Below are 18,373 nucleotides of genomic sequence, written 5' to 3'. Positions count from 1 at the left end.
CTGATATCTAAGTATTTTTATGAAGAACTGTCTAAATATTCATAATGAACAAAATTAACCCAATATTACAAGTTTGTTAAGTGTTTAGCAACTTACCACCACATTTTTGTCCATTTTCCATGGTTCATAACAGTCAGAATTTGGCAACGGCAAAAGAGAGCTTTTTCCTGAATATCTGAAATCTAAGATTCAGGACAAGAATATTTAACGGACTGCGTAATAAAATGGGTCATATGCTAGTCATGAATATTAGTTTTCTTTAAATTTATCAAATCCTTATAACAGCTCATTACTATTTTCCTTTAATGACATTTCAGGTTATTTCCTACATATGTAAGACAGGCCTACTTTCTGCACTGTAACAGGAAAACTGATCAGAGATACTATAAATATTTTCACCATGAAAACATGAAATTTTAGAATGACTTGAATAAAATCATATTTATCTATACACACATCATGTACCCACCACCCACCATATAAGACATAAGATTTTTTCCTTTGAATAATAGTTAATATAAGTGTTGGTTATATATTTGAAAAAACTAAACTAAAATTTTCAAACAGTGAATAGTGCTTTTGAGTGCCTCAACTTATGGGTGCTCAACTTGACTCCTTGGAAGAACCTGATTTTCAAAGAGCGAGTGCTCAGAACATTCTGAAAATCAGACCCATTTATGGGGTCTCAAGTTGTGCACCCAAGAACTGAGGCACCCAAAAATCACTAGTCACTTTTAAAAATCTTTATATTTCTTATTCCAAATAACTAACTGGGAATATAATGAGCAAAATAATCTTATTGCTCCAGTCACAATTTTTTTCCCCCTTCCCAGCCTCTCCCTGGGTTCCTCCAGTTATTTCAGAAAGTATCATTTAGAGCTTTTTAGATTTACTATTTTTTTTACTGTTTCAACCCTAAGTATGGGCATTCATTCAAGAGCAAATGTTTTCTGAGGAGGGAGTTCTGTTCACCCACATTAAATCCAACATATCTGATAACTATCTGACTCAAATCAGAAATGACAGCGAATTCATATTAACAGTTTGAAAAACCTGATTCTAAATAAAAATAAAATAAAAAAACCTTAGACCACACAATATACAAAAATCATGCTAAGAGGCTGAAATGGAGCGCCCTAACAAACTGTCTTATCTGGACAAATCAAAATATGCAGGTATTATGGAAAAATTCTCTCTAAATGCTATCTAAGGGGACAGACATACAATCAAGTTTCTGAAGAAGCATGAGCTTTAACAGCTGACGTTAAAGTGCTCTAATTAAAATGTAGATTAAATAGAGTATGAAGCTAAAGCACAAGCTACTGAATTACAGACTAAAATACCATTGATCCAGGGTTTCAGTACTGTGTCTTCCTGGTAGGCATTTATTTGCAGGGATGGCAGTTGCAATCCTAACTGAAGTTCACTGCTCACAAATTCTATATATTTAGAATCATTGCTAAATAGTAAAAGAAAAACATGTTTAACAAAATAAGACAAATGCTTCTCTAACTCTTCATGTCATGTATTAACTATAAAACACTAGATAATTTCTTCAACAATTAAAGCAAAACTTAAATATTCACTGTAAATTTAAGTAGCTGAAGAGCAATCCCCCCCAATATTGCTTTAGTGAAAGGTGATCTCAACTTGTCCATAGTTATATTAAAGCAGGGAGAAGGCGATAGCAACTATGTAACCAAGAGTCAAATCCAGTAACTTGGTGGAGGGAGCACCTGAGAGCCACTGGTTTAAAATTCTGCCATTAAAATAAAAAGAAGGTTGGGATGATTGTGCTGTATGCTTGAGTTAACCCCTTTTCTACGTACTGCTAAATGTTCCCTGCCAGAGATGAAATCCGTGGGGCTTATAAAGTTGCTTCTGAAGAGCAAATCTTATTTTCTAATGGACCAATTACACTAAAAGGAAGAATTTTTTAAATAATATTTCAAAGGGAAAATACGCCTGAGCCCCAATTAAGTGTTCTACCTCGCAACTGATTTCAAATATATATGCTCAACACTGTTAAACAGTATATTTTTTAGAAACATGAATATTTTCAGCAAGTGCAGCAAAATATGTTTGTTGTTTCCTTCCTTGGTTATAGTTAAAGGAATAAGAAAATGTCGCCCCACTTACCTGAAAATTTCCTTTCTTTGAGTAATAAGGCACACAGATCCATCACAATGGGTATGTCAGCCTATTTGCAGTTTGGGGGCAGAACCAAACCTGTCAGTCACTGGCAGTATAGGAATGCTCCATCCCCGCAAAGTTCCAGCCAGTTGAGATAACATCCACAGCCAAGATAATTTACACAGATTGTGTTTAATATACTTTGAGGAAGAAACACAATTTCTCCTACTAAAGAGCATGGCAAATTACACCTAACAATGACAAATCCAAATTCTTGGATGTCTATTCCAACTCTATTACTTACCTTATTACTCTAAGAAGGGAAATCTTCAGGTAAGTACAGATAAATTTTCCTCTTCTTCGTGCTAAGGTTCACAGACCCATTAAATGGTATTTTCATAATAGTGTACCTCTAGGGTGGGAAGCAGGATCATCTTTTAAATGCAGACATCCAAAACAAGGTAGATTATATATAAATATAAACTACATCTTCCATGCGTCACCAAAGCATGGAGACTTCTTCCAAATGAGAGGAAATGGCAATGGCTAAGATTGGATGACCAATATGAAGAACTTGGTGAACTTATGAATTGATGGCTATATGGCTGTAGCGAGGAGGCATGACCTTCCTCAGAGGCTGACAGGGAGGGACCAAAAAACACCCCCTTGGTGGGCAGAACAAGGAAAATCATGCCCATCCCATCAGAAGTTATGGAGTGGGACAGGAAATGGAAGTACAAAAGGCAGGCCCCGCAGCTCAGTTGGGCTGCAACTGCTGTGCTGAGGACTGGCCAGATCTCCCCAGGTTGCCAGCCTACAGAGACCCTAAGGAGCTGTTGGGGCTGCTGCCTGAGGACTAGCCAGAGCTCCCAGGACCGCCAGCCGACCAAGATGCTGAGGAGCTGCTGGGGCTGCCGCCTGAGGATTGATCAGAGTTCCCCAAGGAGACAGAGGACCCCCACGTTAGAGGTACTACACATGACTACTCTACCCTGACACTCCCCCTAAGAACTTGACTTTGATGCTTAAATTAAGGAAGACTTGAATTTAGGGAATGAATGTTATGACAGTAGTAAGAACTATCCATCTGAATTCAAAGTACAATACTAGTTCTCATTAGAGAAAGCACCCAAATTCATATTAAAACAGCCCTCATCTGATTGCAAGTATGGGCAAGCACAATCTCATTCTAACAGATAGGAAGTATAAGGAAGCTTACTGTAGAGGTTCAATCTGGGTAATGCTGAAGGTGCAGAATGAGGTTCTTGGGTCATGCTGTAAAGCCTTGTGGTGATTGGAATAAGGCTGATGCCTTAAAGAAGCATTTAAATCTGGAATTTGTACAAAAGTTCCTTTTCTTTAAAATGCTGAGAACATTACACTACAGAGACTTGATATTTTTGGTAGGATGCTCAGACACCCAGAATAAAACCCTTCTGGAGGAATTCTAGGCTATGTACATTGGTTAACATGGTATCCAAACTATGACGTTTGCACTAGCCAGTAGAATAAGTTGCATTTGTCATCTTCTCTTTTGGGATCCATGAGAGAAATAAGTACTTTATCCAAGTATTCATTTCAAGCCTGTCTAGTCCCAGATGGAAGATTGTTTTTTCAATAACAGACTTCCTCTGCAAAAAAGAGCCATCTGAAGATGCAATGCTATCAGGCCTCTAAGCCATAGCCCCTACAACAAGAAAGGCATAAAAAGTATCATTGCTGCTATCCAGTTCCTAGACTTTGTACTGTCCTGAGGGGCTGTGGAAAAAACTGGGAAGACAAAGCAGGGTCCTTCCACAGCTTTAAGAGAGGTCATTCATCCCCTCACATCCTGGGTCCCGACAGAGGCTCCCAAGAACACTATTTTTTCCAGATTAAAGAGACTGATTACCAGCCTACTACATTGGTTTATGATGAGAGAGAATACTTAGGGACTCAGGTTCTACTCTGCTACTCAGGTTTCTGCCATGTAAGTCTTGGTGTTCCTCTCTCCCTTGGTGAGCAGTGCACACAGGAAATAAGAAATTTTGTTTCACCCAGAACAGGAGAATTTCTTTCTGGAGTAGGGTTGTTATAACTGAGAAAAACACAATCAGACACACTGAGTATCGTGACAAGAACAGGTCTGTTATCCATGGAAGGAACAAGTCTCTGAGATCTCAATGAATCATTAAATGCCAGCTACTGGATGTGGTGTTCTCTTTCTGGTACCGAATTCCCTGAACTGAACTGGGAAGATCCCTTAAAAAAATCTGACTCTCAGCATTCCTCAGTTGGGGGAACAGAGAATATACAATCAAGAGCTAGATCTCTGCCAGTGGATAATATAGGCAGATACACAGAGGGATACCTGGAATGAATGGGTAGGTATATGAACTCTGGATCACTGAAGCATACTTGTTTATGAGATCAGAATTCCAATAGGCTCTAATAAGAACTGGATTTGTTTCTGTAGCCCCACTTGTTTTCTATTATAGCCATCTTCATCTTCTGAAAGGAGACCATGTACTGGATAGTATTCATCCTCAGCTCAGATCTATGACTGACTTCCCTGGCACCACATGTGAATGTTTGTTTTAAATCCAAAATGCTCCAGAAGTTGTATCACTTTGTGTTTGCTCCAGCTTTCTCTGTACAGAACACTGATAAGAAAAACTGTCCCAGAAGATGTAACAGAATTTCCTTCTTCCCTAAAGCCAGTATTATTGCTACCATGATCCCAAAGAGAGACCCAGAGAGAGTACAGGTAAGATCAAATGGTGAAGATCAAAATTGGGAAAGCAAAAAGGCAGCAATCTACCTGCAAAACATAATTATCTGGGGATAGTAAAATGGAAATACGTTGAAAACAAGCCTGCTTTAGGAACTTATTTATGTGTCTCAGACAGGGCCTGCTCTGCTTGCCCTTTATTCTCTGAGGCTAGAAACAGGATGGGGAGCAGGTTATAATTATCCAATCTGAAACAGATGAGGTTAATTTCATTCATGTTATCGCCTCTCTGTGGATTTCTGAAACAGGGAATGGAACAAAGCTGTTCCTGAAATTCTTGCACACCTCCAAAAGTTCCATCCTTTGGACAATGCCCAGTGACCTTACTGATCAAAGTTACAGCCAGCCCTTTGCTCCCAACATGGAAGAACCTCACACAAATCGGGAGTCTGGATGGAAGAGATGTAGACAGTTCTGAAGCAGCTATGGCTCTGCACTTGTTCTAACTACCATATGCAAAAAGGTATTTTTTCTGTTGTACTTCCTAGATTGCTTCAACCCATCACATGACCTGTATTCCTCCATGTAGTACCTGGCAGAATTCTAAGTTGACTCTTCTGATGACTCTGAATAGCCTCAGCTACAAGTTTCCACTGTATCAGTAAGATAGATGGGAACTGATTTGTTTGATCATCTGACCCCAAGGATCAAAGCTCCACAAACTGCATGAAACAGAGGTGAATTAATATCCCATATCCCCAACCAGGGAGTAGCCAGCATTAGGCCATGCGATTTTATTTTTTATGTTGAGAGGGGCTGTACTTGCAGTATTGTCGACCCATGTTAGCACTGCTTGTGAAAGCATGCAGGGACACATTGTATGTCAGATGATAGCCCATGTTTGCCTATTTTTGTTGTTCTGATGCCCCTGAGAATTTGCATACCTGAAGAAGGGGTTGTAAAGGGTCAGTACAGCGTGATCATTCTTTCCGGCGAAATTCTTCCCCATTAGAAATGAGACCCTGATCACCAGGAAAAATGGTCACATTTATCTTTGGTAGTGGTACCATATTGCCTTTTGATTGGTGCATACTGAGAAACCTTCTGGCCTCACAAAATGGAGGCTCAGAGGAGGATGAGGTAAAAAGAATGGAAAATTTCTTACCAATAATTTCTTCTGCTAGTAATATCTCCCACAATTCTTGACATCTGGGCTACTCTCCTCTCTTCAGCTCATGAAGGCAGATCAGCGTTTTGGAGCTGCATGGTCTGTCCATGCCCCCACAGCTCCTGCTTGCTTCCAAACAGGGATCTTGGAATCGGAGGTGGAGGGGTGGGCAGGAGAGCTATGCCCCCCCCACCCACACTATTAAAAGTGGGAGGGCCATGCCCGTCCACTTTTTAATATGGGCATAGTACCCTCAGGCAGGCATGACAGGGGAACTAATAAGGTGATCTGCTCCCCCACTGCAAAGTGCAGCCCCTGCTAGCCACACCAGCCTCTTCCCAGATGGAGGGCAAAGGTGGTCCTTAGTCCCACCTCACCATGGGGCCCCTGCTCCTTCTCTTACCCCCCAAATCCCTGCCCCTGGCCAGGACAGAAGCCAGAGCCAGGCAGTAGTAAGAGCCATCCAGGGAGCCCAGGCCGCTGTGGGGAGTCCCAGATCCTCCACCTCCCTGGGAGGCATACCCCAGGGATTGGGGACCTGGGCTGGGCGCTGCTCTCGGGCACTCTGCGCCCCCAACCAGGGCAGGTAGAGGGTGTGAGGCTCCCCACAGCGAGCCAGGCTCCCTGGGTAGCTCTTACCACTGCCTGGCTCTGGCTTCCGCCTGGCTGGGGGATCAGAGGTTCACGGTTCTGGTGCCAGTGCCCCCCCCCCCATTTCTACACAGGTTCCAGCGCTCCTGCTTCCAGATGTGTTATTCCCAAACTGTAAAACTTGCATAACGTCGTTATTCATATTTCAGAGATAACAAAATAACTATGTATATTAGACCAAGGAAGATGGCCATATGGTAATGATTCCACTTAATATCTGGCCCTTGACTCATGAGCCCTCACGGGTGGGTAGAATCACTGAAGATGCTGCTAACAGAAATGAACTGCATGTAAGAAATTTTCTGTTCTGCAGCCCAGTGTTTCCCACAATCCTTGATGTCTGAGAAATACCAAGCAGTAAACAAATTTAGAAAGGACTACAGGAAAGGTCTGAAAAAGGAAAAATTGTGTCCCCTCCCGATCTATAATATTTGCTCAAAGGGCAAAATCATTTCTAGGCCACTGCCTGCCACACCTTCCTGCCAAAGGATGACTCTGCAGAGGACAGGAAGTCTACCTTGTATCGCTTGATAAAGATGGTAGCATTTGACCAGGTTGTGGATGCATTGGCTCTTTCCATATGTCTGAGGTAAATTTTGAGAGCCCTTCTGACATCTAAGGTGTGCCACCTTTCCTCAGTAGGATGTTGCGGCCTTGGGCAGAATGAAGGTTCCTTGGGAAACATGTTAAAAAAAAAAGTTCACCTTTGGAATAAACAATTCCCAAATCCTGGGCACCATGTTGGGCTACTAGGATGATCCGAGGAATGGAAAACCTGTCATATGAAAGGAGACTCAAAGAGCTTGGCTTGTTTAGTCTAACCAAAAGAAGGCTGAGGGGAGATATGATTGCTCCCTATAAATATATCAGAGGAATAACTACCAGGGAGGGAGAGGAATTATTTAAGCTCAGTACCAATGTGGACACAAGAACAAATGGATATAAACTGGCTATCAGGAAGTTTAGACTTGAAATTAGATGAAGGTTTCTAATCATCAGAGGAGTGAAGTTCTGGAATAGCCTGCCAAGGGGAGTAGTGGGGGCAAAAGACATATCTGGCTTCAAGACTAAGCTTGATAAGTGTATGGAGGGGAAGGTATAATGGGATAGCCGAATTTTGGCAATTAATTCGTCTTTGACTACTAGCGGTAAATATGCCCAATGGCTTGTGATGAGATGTTAGATGAGGTGGGATCTGAGTTACTACAGAGAATTCTTTCCTGGGTGTCTGGCTGGTGAGTCTTGCCCACATGCTCAGGGTTTAGCTGATTGCCATATTTGGGGTCGTGAAGGAATTTTCCTCCAGGGCAGATGGGCAAAAAAAACCCAGGGCATCTGCCATCCTCTGCAGCATGGGGCACAGGTCACTTGCTGGAAGATTCTCTGCACCTTGAAGTATTTAAACCATGATTTGAGGACTTCAATGGCTCAGACACAGGTTTGATACAGGAGTGGGTGGGTGAGATTCTGTGGCCTGCATTGTGCAGGAGGTCAGACTAGATGATCATAATGGTCCCTTCTGACCTTAAAGTCTATGATTCTATTATTTAAAGTCTATGAAACACACAGTAAAGTTCCTGAATAAAGAGTGCTGCCAGCTCTGACACTTGCCTGGCTGATAGGATCGCTATCAAAAAGTAAGCTTTGATGTACAAATAAAATGCTCACACTGACATCAGTGGTTCAAAGGGATAGTTTCTCTGTATTCTCATTACAACTTGGAGGGGGGGGGGGGAAGGAAAGGTCTAATTGCTGGCTTGGCTAACCAGACTGCACGAGGGAATTTGTGTACCTGGGGATTCTCTCCCAGAGAACCCACAGATCCTGCAAACATTGTGCTACTAAGGACAGACACCTGATGCACAACGATGCTGGATTAGAGACCTTTGTCAAACCCTTCTTTAAGAAAAAGTCCAAGTAAGCCATAATTCCTGGATTTCTAGGATTTATTTCATATTCCTGGCACCAGTCACAAAATCTAGTCCAAAAATATACTCTTCTAGAAGACAACACAATGACACAATCCCTTCCCTTTCAACAGCCATGCTGTTAGATGTGGCCAGTCTAGATTTGGATGAAGCAGAGGCACCTTGCGAGGCTGTCCTGTCTCTTTGTCACCACCCCATACAGCTCCCAATTTCAGCTCTATCAGCTCCAAAGACCCTGGTCTCCTTGGCCAATGTAGAGTTACCAATATTACTGTTGCCTGTTCTAGTTTTATTTTCTGGACCATGTTCCCAAACAATGGAAAGGGTGGAAATGCACAGAGGAGCCTGTGACCATTTATGGGATAGGGCATCTATCCGCATTGATCTGGGGTGTTCTTCCCTGGTGAAATACTTTGGTCTCTTTGCATTAATGTGGCTCGTGAATTAGTCAGTTGAAGGCAGGCTGAATGACTGCATGATTAACTCAAAAAGACTTCCTGATTCAGGTACCACTTGGGGTTGTTCACCTTGCTCCTGCTGAGCCAGTCTGCCTTCTGGTTCAGGACTCCCTTTTGTGAGCTGCCCTGAGGGAGAGGAGAGAATGCTCTCCTCACTCCATGATTTCCATTGCTTCTGTATGTAGCACTGGGCTTCTTGTCCCCCTTTGTTGGTCATGCTGTCTGACAATCAGACTCTTCCTCTTTAGGCTGGACTGGAACCTTCATAGTGGCAGCTTGACTATTCTTAGTTTATGAGGTTTATGCTGCAAGGTCCTTTCCTCCAGTTTCCAGATGTCTTGAACTGTTTGGGACCCCAGGTGTGCTCTCTAGCCCCCCAGGAAGGCCTCGGTTGTGAGTATCAGGAGTTCTGGAAGTCACATGGGCATGCCCTTGTGGACATCACCCTGGGTCGATCACCATTTAAAGAGTTGATCACCTGCATCGGAACTCTCACTTGATATTTTGTGTGTTCCAAGGAGTAGTCCCATACCTTTAAAATGAAGCCTCAAAAGGTGCCTGATGTGCGATTGTACCCATGGAGTGATCCCCATGCACAATGCCAGGAGGACTAGCAATTGAAGACTCAGTTCAATAGTTGTCCTTTTGCAGTGCCAAAACAATGCAAGGAGGTCTTGAATCTTCTAGAACTTCTCTAGAGATGGATATACCCTGACTATCAAGATGCTTATATCCATTCCCAAGGGTGCTATTTGAGTGGACGGAATCCATGAGCTTTTCCTGATTTTGATAAAACCATGCAGCTTCAGAAAATTCAAGGCCAGGTATGTAGTTCTGTGTGCCGTTGCTGGGGATGGAGCTCTGATTAAGATGTCAAGGAAGATGTTTAGGTGGACCCCTGTGACCAGAGGTCTGGCTAGGATTATCACTAAAATCTTTATAAAGATTTGCGGGGGAGGGGTGGCAAGGACAAGCCAAATGGGAGCATCCAATAAATTATATTGCTTCCTGCTATCGGCAAACCTTAAGAACTTGCTGTTGGAGCTGACCGCAAGTTACCTTGGCCTGTTGTTACAGAATGGTTCCGGGGGCGGGAGCGGGGGGAAGCTAGTAGTGAACTGGCTTTGACTGATCAGGCTGGCTTGCAGCCACTCGAATGGATAAACAAGAAAAAGAGATAAGGAGGGCCTGAGAGGGTTAAGTGTGGGAACAGAACACAGTAGTGTTTCCTTCCAGAGCCTGCTTGTGGATGTACATGCCCAGCCCTCCCCAGAAAGAGATGATGGTAAAAAACAGCTATGTGAATGTTTTAGATGAACAATCTCACCTGCGGACTCTGGCCTTGTGGGTGCCCAGGAATTCCCCACGCTGGAGCAGTGCCTGCTACAAGCCCTCAAGGACAAGGCTGGAGAGTCCAGGACTGTCCGTAGCAGAAGGGGCGTAAGCATTGATTCTTGCTTGCTTGGTTGCTGGAAAGCACATATTTAGTAATGCATGAAGGCTGGGAAGCTTATTATACTTTGGCAATAAAACCGGTTATACTTATGTACCTGGTGTGGCTTCATTGAGTATATCCGAGCTCCCCCCACCACCCCTGTGGCTCGACACTTGTGATGGCACATTGATTGGGATATGGAGGTATGCATCCATCAGATCCACTGAAGTCAGAAAATCCTCCTGGGACAGGGATGACAGTGTAGAGGTTAGAGTCTCCAACCAAAACTTCATTTTTCTAATCAACTTCTTGAGCCTTTTGAGATCTAGAATGGCTCTGATTCCCCCTGTATGCTTCTGAACAATTAAGAAGATGGAGTAGAACTCTGAGAGTCTTTCCTCCGAGGGAACTCTCTCTTACTTTTATATCCAGGAGATAAGAAATCGCATTCTGGATTAGACCATGCTTTACGGGGTCATTAGAGAAGGGAGACTGGATGAAAAATAGATGGGGAGCCTGTAACTTGAGGGAGTATCCCTGATTCACTAGCTCTGTGGTCCATGGTCAAAGCAACCCATTCCTCCAGGAAATGGGAAATCCTGCCCCCAAGCTTCAGCTCTAGGCAGAGATGTATGCATTTCTTGTCATAAAGAGGTTTTGAGAGCAGCAGGATTCCCTTGGGGCTTTCCTCTGAAGAACCTGCTGTTTCTTCACTGGTATTTCTGCAAGGATGATGGCCAAAAGGAATGCCCTTGTCAGAAGGCTGGTCTCTAGTCTCTCTTAGGCCTTGTCTACACTACAAGACTATTTCGAATCAACTTAGTTCGAATTTGTGGATTCGACCTTATGAAGTCGAATTTGTGTATCCATACTAAATACACTAATTCGAATTTCTGAGTCCACATTCACGGGGCCAGCGTCGACTTTGGAAGCGGTGCACTGTGGGAAGCTATCCCACAGTTCCCGCACTCCCCGCTGCCCATTGGAATGCTGGGTAGAGCTCGCAATGCCTGCTGGGGGAAAAATGTGTCGAGGGTGGTTTTGGGTAACTGTCATCATTCAACCGTCACTCACAAACGCCCTCCCTCCCTGAAAGCGCCGGCGGGAAATCTGTTCGCGCACTTTTCTGGTCGGTTACAGCGCGGACGCCACAGCACTGCGAGCATGGAGCCCGCTGCGATCATCGCTGCACTTATGGCCGTTGTCAACTCCTCGCACCTTATCGTCCACCTGTGCAACAGTCAGCTACTGAGAAATCGGGCGAGGAGGCTCCGGCAGCGCGGTGAGGAGAGTGGCGCAGACCTCTCAGAAAGCAGGGTACGCCGGGCAGTGGAGATCATGGTGGCAATGGGTCAAGTTCATGGTGTGGAACGGCGATTCTGGGCCCGGGAAACAAGCACGGACTGGTGGGACCGCATAGTGCTGCAGGTCTGGGATGACACAGAGTGGCTGCGAAACTTCAGGATGCGTAAGGGCACTTTCCTTGAACTCTGTGACTTGCTGGCCCCTGCCCTGAAGCGCCAGGACACCCGGATGCGAGCAGCCCTGAGTGTGCAGAAGCGAGTGGCCATAGCCCTCTGGAAACTTGCCACGCCAGACAGCTACCGGTCAGTAGCGAACCACTTTGGCGTGGGCAAATCTACCGTGGGGGTTGCTGTGATGCAAGTAGCCCACGCAATCGTTGAGCAACTGCTCTCAAAGGTAGTGAACCTGGGAAACGTTCAGGTCATCATAGACGGCTTCGCCGCGATGGGATTCCCAAACTGCGGTGGGGCTATAGATGGGACTCACATCCCTATCCTGGCACCGGCCCACCAGGCCAGCGAGTACATTAACCGAAAGGGCTACTTTTCCATGGTGCTGCAAGGACTAGTGGACCATAGGGGACGTTTTACCAACATCAACGTCGGGTGGGCGGGCAAGGTTCATGACGCGCGTGTGTTCAGGAGCTCTGGTCTCTTTAGACTCCTCCAGGCAGGTACTTTCTTCCCGGACCACAAAATAACGGTTGGGGATGTGCAGATGCCTACAGTGATCCTCGGGGACCCAGCCTACCCGCTAATGCCCTGGCTCATGAAGCCCTATACAGGCGCCCTGGACAGTGAGAAGGAACTCTTCAACTACCGGCTAAGCAAGTGCAGAATGGTGGTGGAGTGTGCTTTCGGACGTCTCAAGGGGAGATGGCGGAGCTTACTCACTCGCTCGGACATCAGCGAAAAGAATATCCCCGTAGTTATTGCTGCTTGCTGTGTGCTGCACAATCTGTGTGAGAGCAAGGGCGAGGCCTTTTTGTCCGGATGGGAGGTTGAGGCAAATCGCCTGGCTGCAGTTTACGCTCAGCCAGACACCCGTGCCGAGAGAATATCCCAGCGGGAAGCGCTCTGTATCCGGGAGGCTTTGAAAGCAAGTTTCCTCGGAGATCAGGGTAACCTATGACTCTCCACTTGCTTTCAAGAGAAACTGACCCTGGGCCTGTGTCAGTTTGTGTCGATTTGGATCTGCGGCTACATGCCTTGTTCTCCAAGTTTCCCCCACTTCCAAAGCACGTTTTTAAGCAAAGTAATTGTTACACTCATTATTAATAAATCTTTCTTTTACTTTGCATTTCTGTTCTGGTGTTGAGACATGGACGCATACTGTGCTGGGCACGGTGTGCACTGACGTACAGACCGCTTCCTCCATAGAGGACTGACATCCTCCTGCTCCTACATAGGTCTCTGGGGTGGGGGACGGATGACAGTGGTTCTGCATGAAGGGGAGGGTTTGCAGGAAGGGGCGAGTGGTGCCTTCTTTGCATAGGGGTTTGGATGACGGCAGTGGGCTGCGGGTTTCTGCGTGGGAAGGGGTGATGGGTGTGGGAGAAGGGTGACTATCTGTCCGTGGATGAGGGCTCTTGTTGGGGCTCAGGGCAGCGGATAGGCTCGTGGATCCGTTGCAAGTGCATCGTAAGGGCAGCCTGCCTTCACAGTAATGGCGTGACAGGCGCTAGGACCCTGGACAATTATACACATTACGAAATGAACAGGGGCAGCATACACAACACAGAATGACCCTGGTGCCTACTGACTGCAGTGTGTGTGTGCCCCGCAGTTGATCCTTTCCCCAAGTCTGTACCCTGGTACTGTAGGCTATACCGTGCAAGTATGAAACCCCTGTCCACCCCATACACCGAAAAATCCTCTGACAGGAAAGACATGACGGAAACAGTGATTAACAGCAAACAGCTTTTATTAATCTAATAAACAGTGGGGGGATGAACCTTGGATTTGGGACTGGCTGAGCCTATAAGGGAAGCACTTCTACAAATTTCTAACGTGAGAAGTGCGGGGTACACGGCCGCTCTGCTCTGGTTCAGTGACAGTTCTCACGTCCTCTACCACCCCTCCGTCTTGTACTTTTGGGTGAGGGGGGGCCAGGACTTCTTGGCTGGTGAGGGCGATTGCAGAGACACTGCAGGGGGGCCCTGTCCTCCAGCCTGTGGTCCTGCAGGACATCAACAAGGCGACGAAGCGTGTCCGTTTGTTCCTTCATGAGACCAAGTAGCGTTTGGGTGGTCTGCTGGTCTTCCTGCCGCCACCTATCCTCACGTTCCATGAGTGTGCGATGCTGCTCACATAGGGTCTCCCTCCAGTGTTTCTGCTCTGCAGCCTCTGCTCGGGAGCAGACCATCAGTTCAGCGAACATGTCGTCCCTAGTCTTCTTCTTTCGCCGTCTAATCATTGCCAGTCTCTGCGAGGGGGATGCCGGGGCAGTCCGGGAAGGACCCGAAGCTGTGTGATGTGGAAAGTTAGTGATTTCCTTGTACAGATACATTTTCGCGAACAGTGAACACCGTCTAGTCAATTTCCATGAAGAAGACCGTACCGGACAACAAGTGTCACGTGGTCTCCAGAGAAGCACAACATTTTGGCCTACGCTCTGATTGGCTGCGCCAGTGCACAGGAGAGCGGAGAAGTCGGGAGAGAGAGCAGAATCCCTCTAGCAGAGAGTCCTGGTAAGCCTTACAGTACATTATGCTTATCAGTTAACGGATAGCTGTGCCGTCGTGCTAACGGCAATCTGGAAATCAGATACTATGACCCTTTTGCAGCCACTCCCGACACTGCAGGGGAAAGATCAATGTATGCTTTTCCTGTGTGGCCTACAGCACGTGGCTGCTAAGCGCGGGGCTTTGTTATGCAAAGTATAAGTAAACCATTAAGAACAGTAACTATTCGCTAATTGCCCTAATTAGATGCAGCACTTCAGTAACGAGATTACCCTGAGGCGTGTCTCTCGAGTGCAGAAAGAAAGGATGTTAAGGGAAGCACTTCACCGACCGGGACCCTACGCGGCCATGCTGGTAGAGGCGATGGTTCCCCTGTATCTGAGGATGTCGTGGCGTGGAAGAGTGAGCTTCACCGGAGGACCAAATAGGGCACCTCTTCCTCGAAACCTCCTGCGGAGGGTATTTGAGGAACTGTTTGAAGCATTTGTGGAATTGTCCATGGAGGACTATTGTTCCATCCCAATCTGTGTAGACCTACTGTTCGTTTAGTTTCCCTTTAAAAACTTTTAGATATAGTATTTATAGATAGAATTTATATTTTTGGTATACATGTTTTCGAGCAAATAAATATTTTCTTGTTTATACGACTTACCGCCTGATCCTTCCCCTGACTCTGAGTCCGGGTTCACGGCCGGTGAGGGTTGGTAGGGGATCTCTGTGAGGGTGAGGAACAGATCCTGGCTGTCAGGGAAAGCGGCATTGTGTTCGCTGTCGCCTGCGCCTTCCTCCACGGACCCTTCGTCGTCTTGCCCATCGGCGAACATCGAGTAGGAACTGTCCTGGCTCACTATGCCATCCACTGAGTCCACGGTCAGTGGTGGGACAGTGGTGGCAGACCCACCGAGAATGGCATGCAGTGCCTCGTAGAAGCGGCATGTCTGGGGCTGTGCTCCGGAGCGTCCGTTTGCCGCTCTGACTTTTTGATAGCCTTGCCTCAGGTCCTTGACTTTCACGCGGCACTGCATCGCATCCCGGCTGTATCCTTTCTGTGTCATGGCTTGGGAGACCTTCTCGAAGGTCTTTGCATTACGCTTGTTGGAGCGCAGCTCCGACAGCACAGACTCCTCGCCCCACACAGCGATCAGATCCTGGACTTCCCGGTCTGTCCATGCTGGGGATCTCTTTCTATTCTTGCATTGGGCTGACTCCTCTGCTGGAGAGCTCTGCATCGTTGCAGGTGCTGCGGAGCTCGCCCCGATGTCCAGCCAGGACGTCAGATTCAAAGTGCCCAGACAGGAAAATGAATTCAAATTTTCCCGGGTCATTTCCTGTGTGGCTGGTCAGAGAATCCAAGCTCCGACTGCTGTCCAGAGCGTCAACAGAGTGGTGCACTGTGGGATAGCTCCCGGAGCTACTAAGTTCGATTTGCATCCACACCTAGCCTAATTCGAGCTAGCAAGTGCGAATTTAGCGTTACTCCACCTGTCGGGGTGGAGTACCAAATTCGAACTAAGGAGCCCCCTAGTTCGAATTAAATGGCTTCCTGGTGTGGACGGTTGAGCGATTAGTTCGAATTAACGCTGCTAAATTCGATTTAAGATCCTAGTGTAGACCAGGCCTTAGTGGCATCGTGTGGGTTTGGAAGGGACCATTTAGTTGTGGAATTGTCCGCTACTACTTTGTCTTTGAAAAGCAGGGCTCCAGTGAATTTCGCAAAGCACAGCACCTGCACTGTCACTGAGCTGGAGGACCGGGCTTTGGCTGAGAATCTCATTGCATCAGCAACAATAGTGTAGCCAGGAAAAGTTTATTTAAAACAGAGCTAAAGTCTCTATGCTTGAAGGCTATGAGATCTTCCAGCCAGGAGAGGGATGGCTTTGCAAAGCAATTAGCTGTTAGGGACCACTGAGGAAGCCTCAAAAATCTTGAGTGGCCTCCATTTTTTTCCTTCTGTGAGGTCCTTAGGATAGAACTCCCTTCTGAGGGGATAACCATAACTTTAGCCAGGGACACTGTCAATCTTTGGCATCTCAGTAATTGACACTTTTGGTTCCTGGATCCTATAGAACCTAAGATGTACTTGCCGTCCTCTGGCTTATCCCATTCATCCCTGATTACTTCCTCAAAAGAGGAATGTAGGGGAATCATGGCCCCAGGGGACGATTTCGAGGGAATAAATTTGCTCAGAGGCTTACTCTTGATATTTTGTTCAGGTTGAATCTGAACAGTGGATACAACCTTGTTGCACATAGCCTCCAATTTCTCAGGGGGAAAAAACCTTTGCTAAGTCTTCCTCTGGTCCTGATTGGAATTAGAGCCCATCCTCCAGACAATTCATCTTCTGTTATGGAGTGGGAGGAGAAAGAGGAGTCAGGACTCATACCTCCTAGATCTTTTATATTTTCCTTTGCATTTTTTGCTATCTTTGATTTTTAGCTTGCTTACAGCGTACAAGCTGTTGCGGCTTTGGTGATGTCTTTTGCAGGTAGCCTTGCTGAGGGTCCAAAGTCCTCTCATGAGCTCTCTTCCTGAATTCTTGCTGGTTGGATCCCATTCCCCCAGGAGGTGTGTGGGGGGGAACTCTTCCAGACCCTTCCCAGCCAAACTGCAAAGGGGGCTGTGTGCTTATGAGCCCTACTTTCCCCCCCCCCAGGGTGCTCAAAACCCATTTTAGGACTTTTTTTGGGGGGGGGGGGAAGATTTGTGACTCCACAATTCTGCCCTCTGTTCTCCAGGGGACACTTGAGAATTACCCGAGTTGGTTGACTGGGGACCTTCTTGTCCTTGGAGCCTCTCCCTGCTCTACCCATAGACTCCTGGTCCATTTTTCCCACATCAGAGCTGCAGCAGAGAATCCCACATGCCTGTCCAACTCCATACCCCGAGACCTAACAGAGTTAGAGACGAAAGGCTGAGTGCAGGTTAGGCATAAATTGTTGTCTGCCATGCTTGGGAGGGGAGTCACATAGATAAAGCACTGTCTGGATTTCATTCAGTGTCTTTTAGGCCACTCTGCCATACCTGGAAGGTGCAGAGGAGCCAGTAGAGAGGCACTACAGCTGAGGCTCTGGGGGGTTTCAACACCCAGCTCAAAAACTAGCCCAGGAGGGAGAAAGGGATGGGAGGGAGATCACTGTTCACCACTGCCCCGCATTTTGACAAAAAAAGTCCTCCTTAGACAAATGTGAAAGTGGGAGCTGTAAAAGCCATCATCTCTGCACTGCCACAAAGGCAGAGAAACTGGAAGCAAGCAGGAGTTGAGGGGTCATGGCCAAACCATTTGGCTCCAAAACTCTGATCCTCCTCCAAACGGAGGTGGGGGGAAGCAGCCCAGATGTCAAGAAGTGTGGGAGACGCTGGCATGCAAAAACAGTGGGCAAGAGACCCCTTATTGCACATCTGAGCCTCTGTCCCTCATACTCCACAGCCATCTGCTGGATGGAGGTGGTAGAGGTAAGATATGGCAACCTGTTACAGAAGCTGGGAACAATAACCTGGACATTAGGGTATAATGACCCACAGCAATAGCTGGGAACGACAGCCCAACAGTTATGGCATCATGACCCACACCAGCAGTTCAGGATGACAACCTGATACCTTCCCAGTGTTTTAGACATGGCAGGAAATTCCTATCCCACTGTTACAACTTCCCAGGGTGCATAAGGATGGATATATAACTATAGCTTCTCTAAGGCAGCTGCCAAGCTCCTACGCATAGTTTTACAATACCCAGTAACACTTGCCTGAAAGAGTCTATCCTTTGGTTTTTTTTTTTTTTTTTTTTTTTGGTGGGGAGCAGGTAACTGTTTCAAATTTATTTTATGATCTGATTCTCTAACTCAGATTTGGAATGCTGGGCCTTCCTCCCTTAAGGAGAAAGAATTCCCTTTATGGGGTTGTGT

The 18,373-nt window shown here is 46.3% G+C and overlaps 1 protein-coding gene across 2 annotated transcripts in view; it reads right to left on the bottom strand.

Moving 5' to 3' along the window:
* Window positions 1-18,373, bottom strand: part of TOPAZ1 (testis and ovary specific TOPAZ 1) — a 110,644-nt gene that overhangs the window by 72,438 nt on the left and 19,833 nt on the right. For both annotated transcript variants that reach the window (XM_045005291.1, XM_045005290.1), the window contains 2 exons: window positions 1,344-1,459; window positions 97-182 (listed from right to left, as the gene is read on the bottom strand). In XM_045005291.1, the coding sequence (XP_044861226.1) occupies window positions 97-182; window positions 1,344-1,459 (202 nt within the window). The remainder of the gene's footprint in view (window positions 1-96; window positions 183-1,343; window positions 1,460-18,373) is intronic.

This window comes from Mauremys mutica, chromosome 2 (genome assembly GCF_020497125.1).
Source record: "Mauremys mutica isolate MM-2020 ecotype Southern chromosome 2, ASM2049712v1, whole genome shotgun sequence".
NCBI lineage: Eukaryota > Metazoa > Chordata > Testudines > Geoemydidae > Mauremys > Mauremys mutica.
This window is presented reverse-complemented; position numbering and strand designations above follow the sequence as displayed.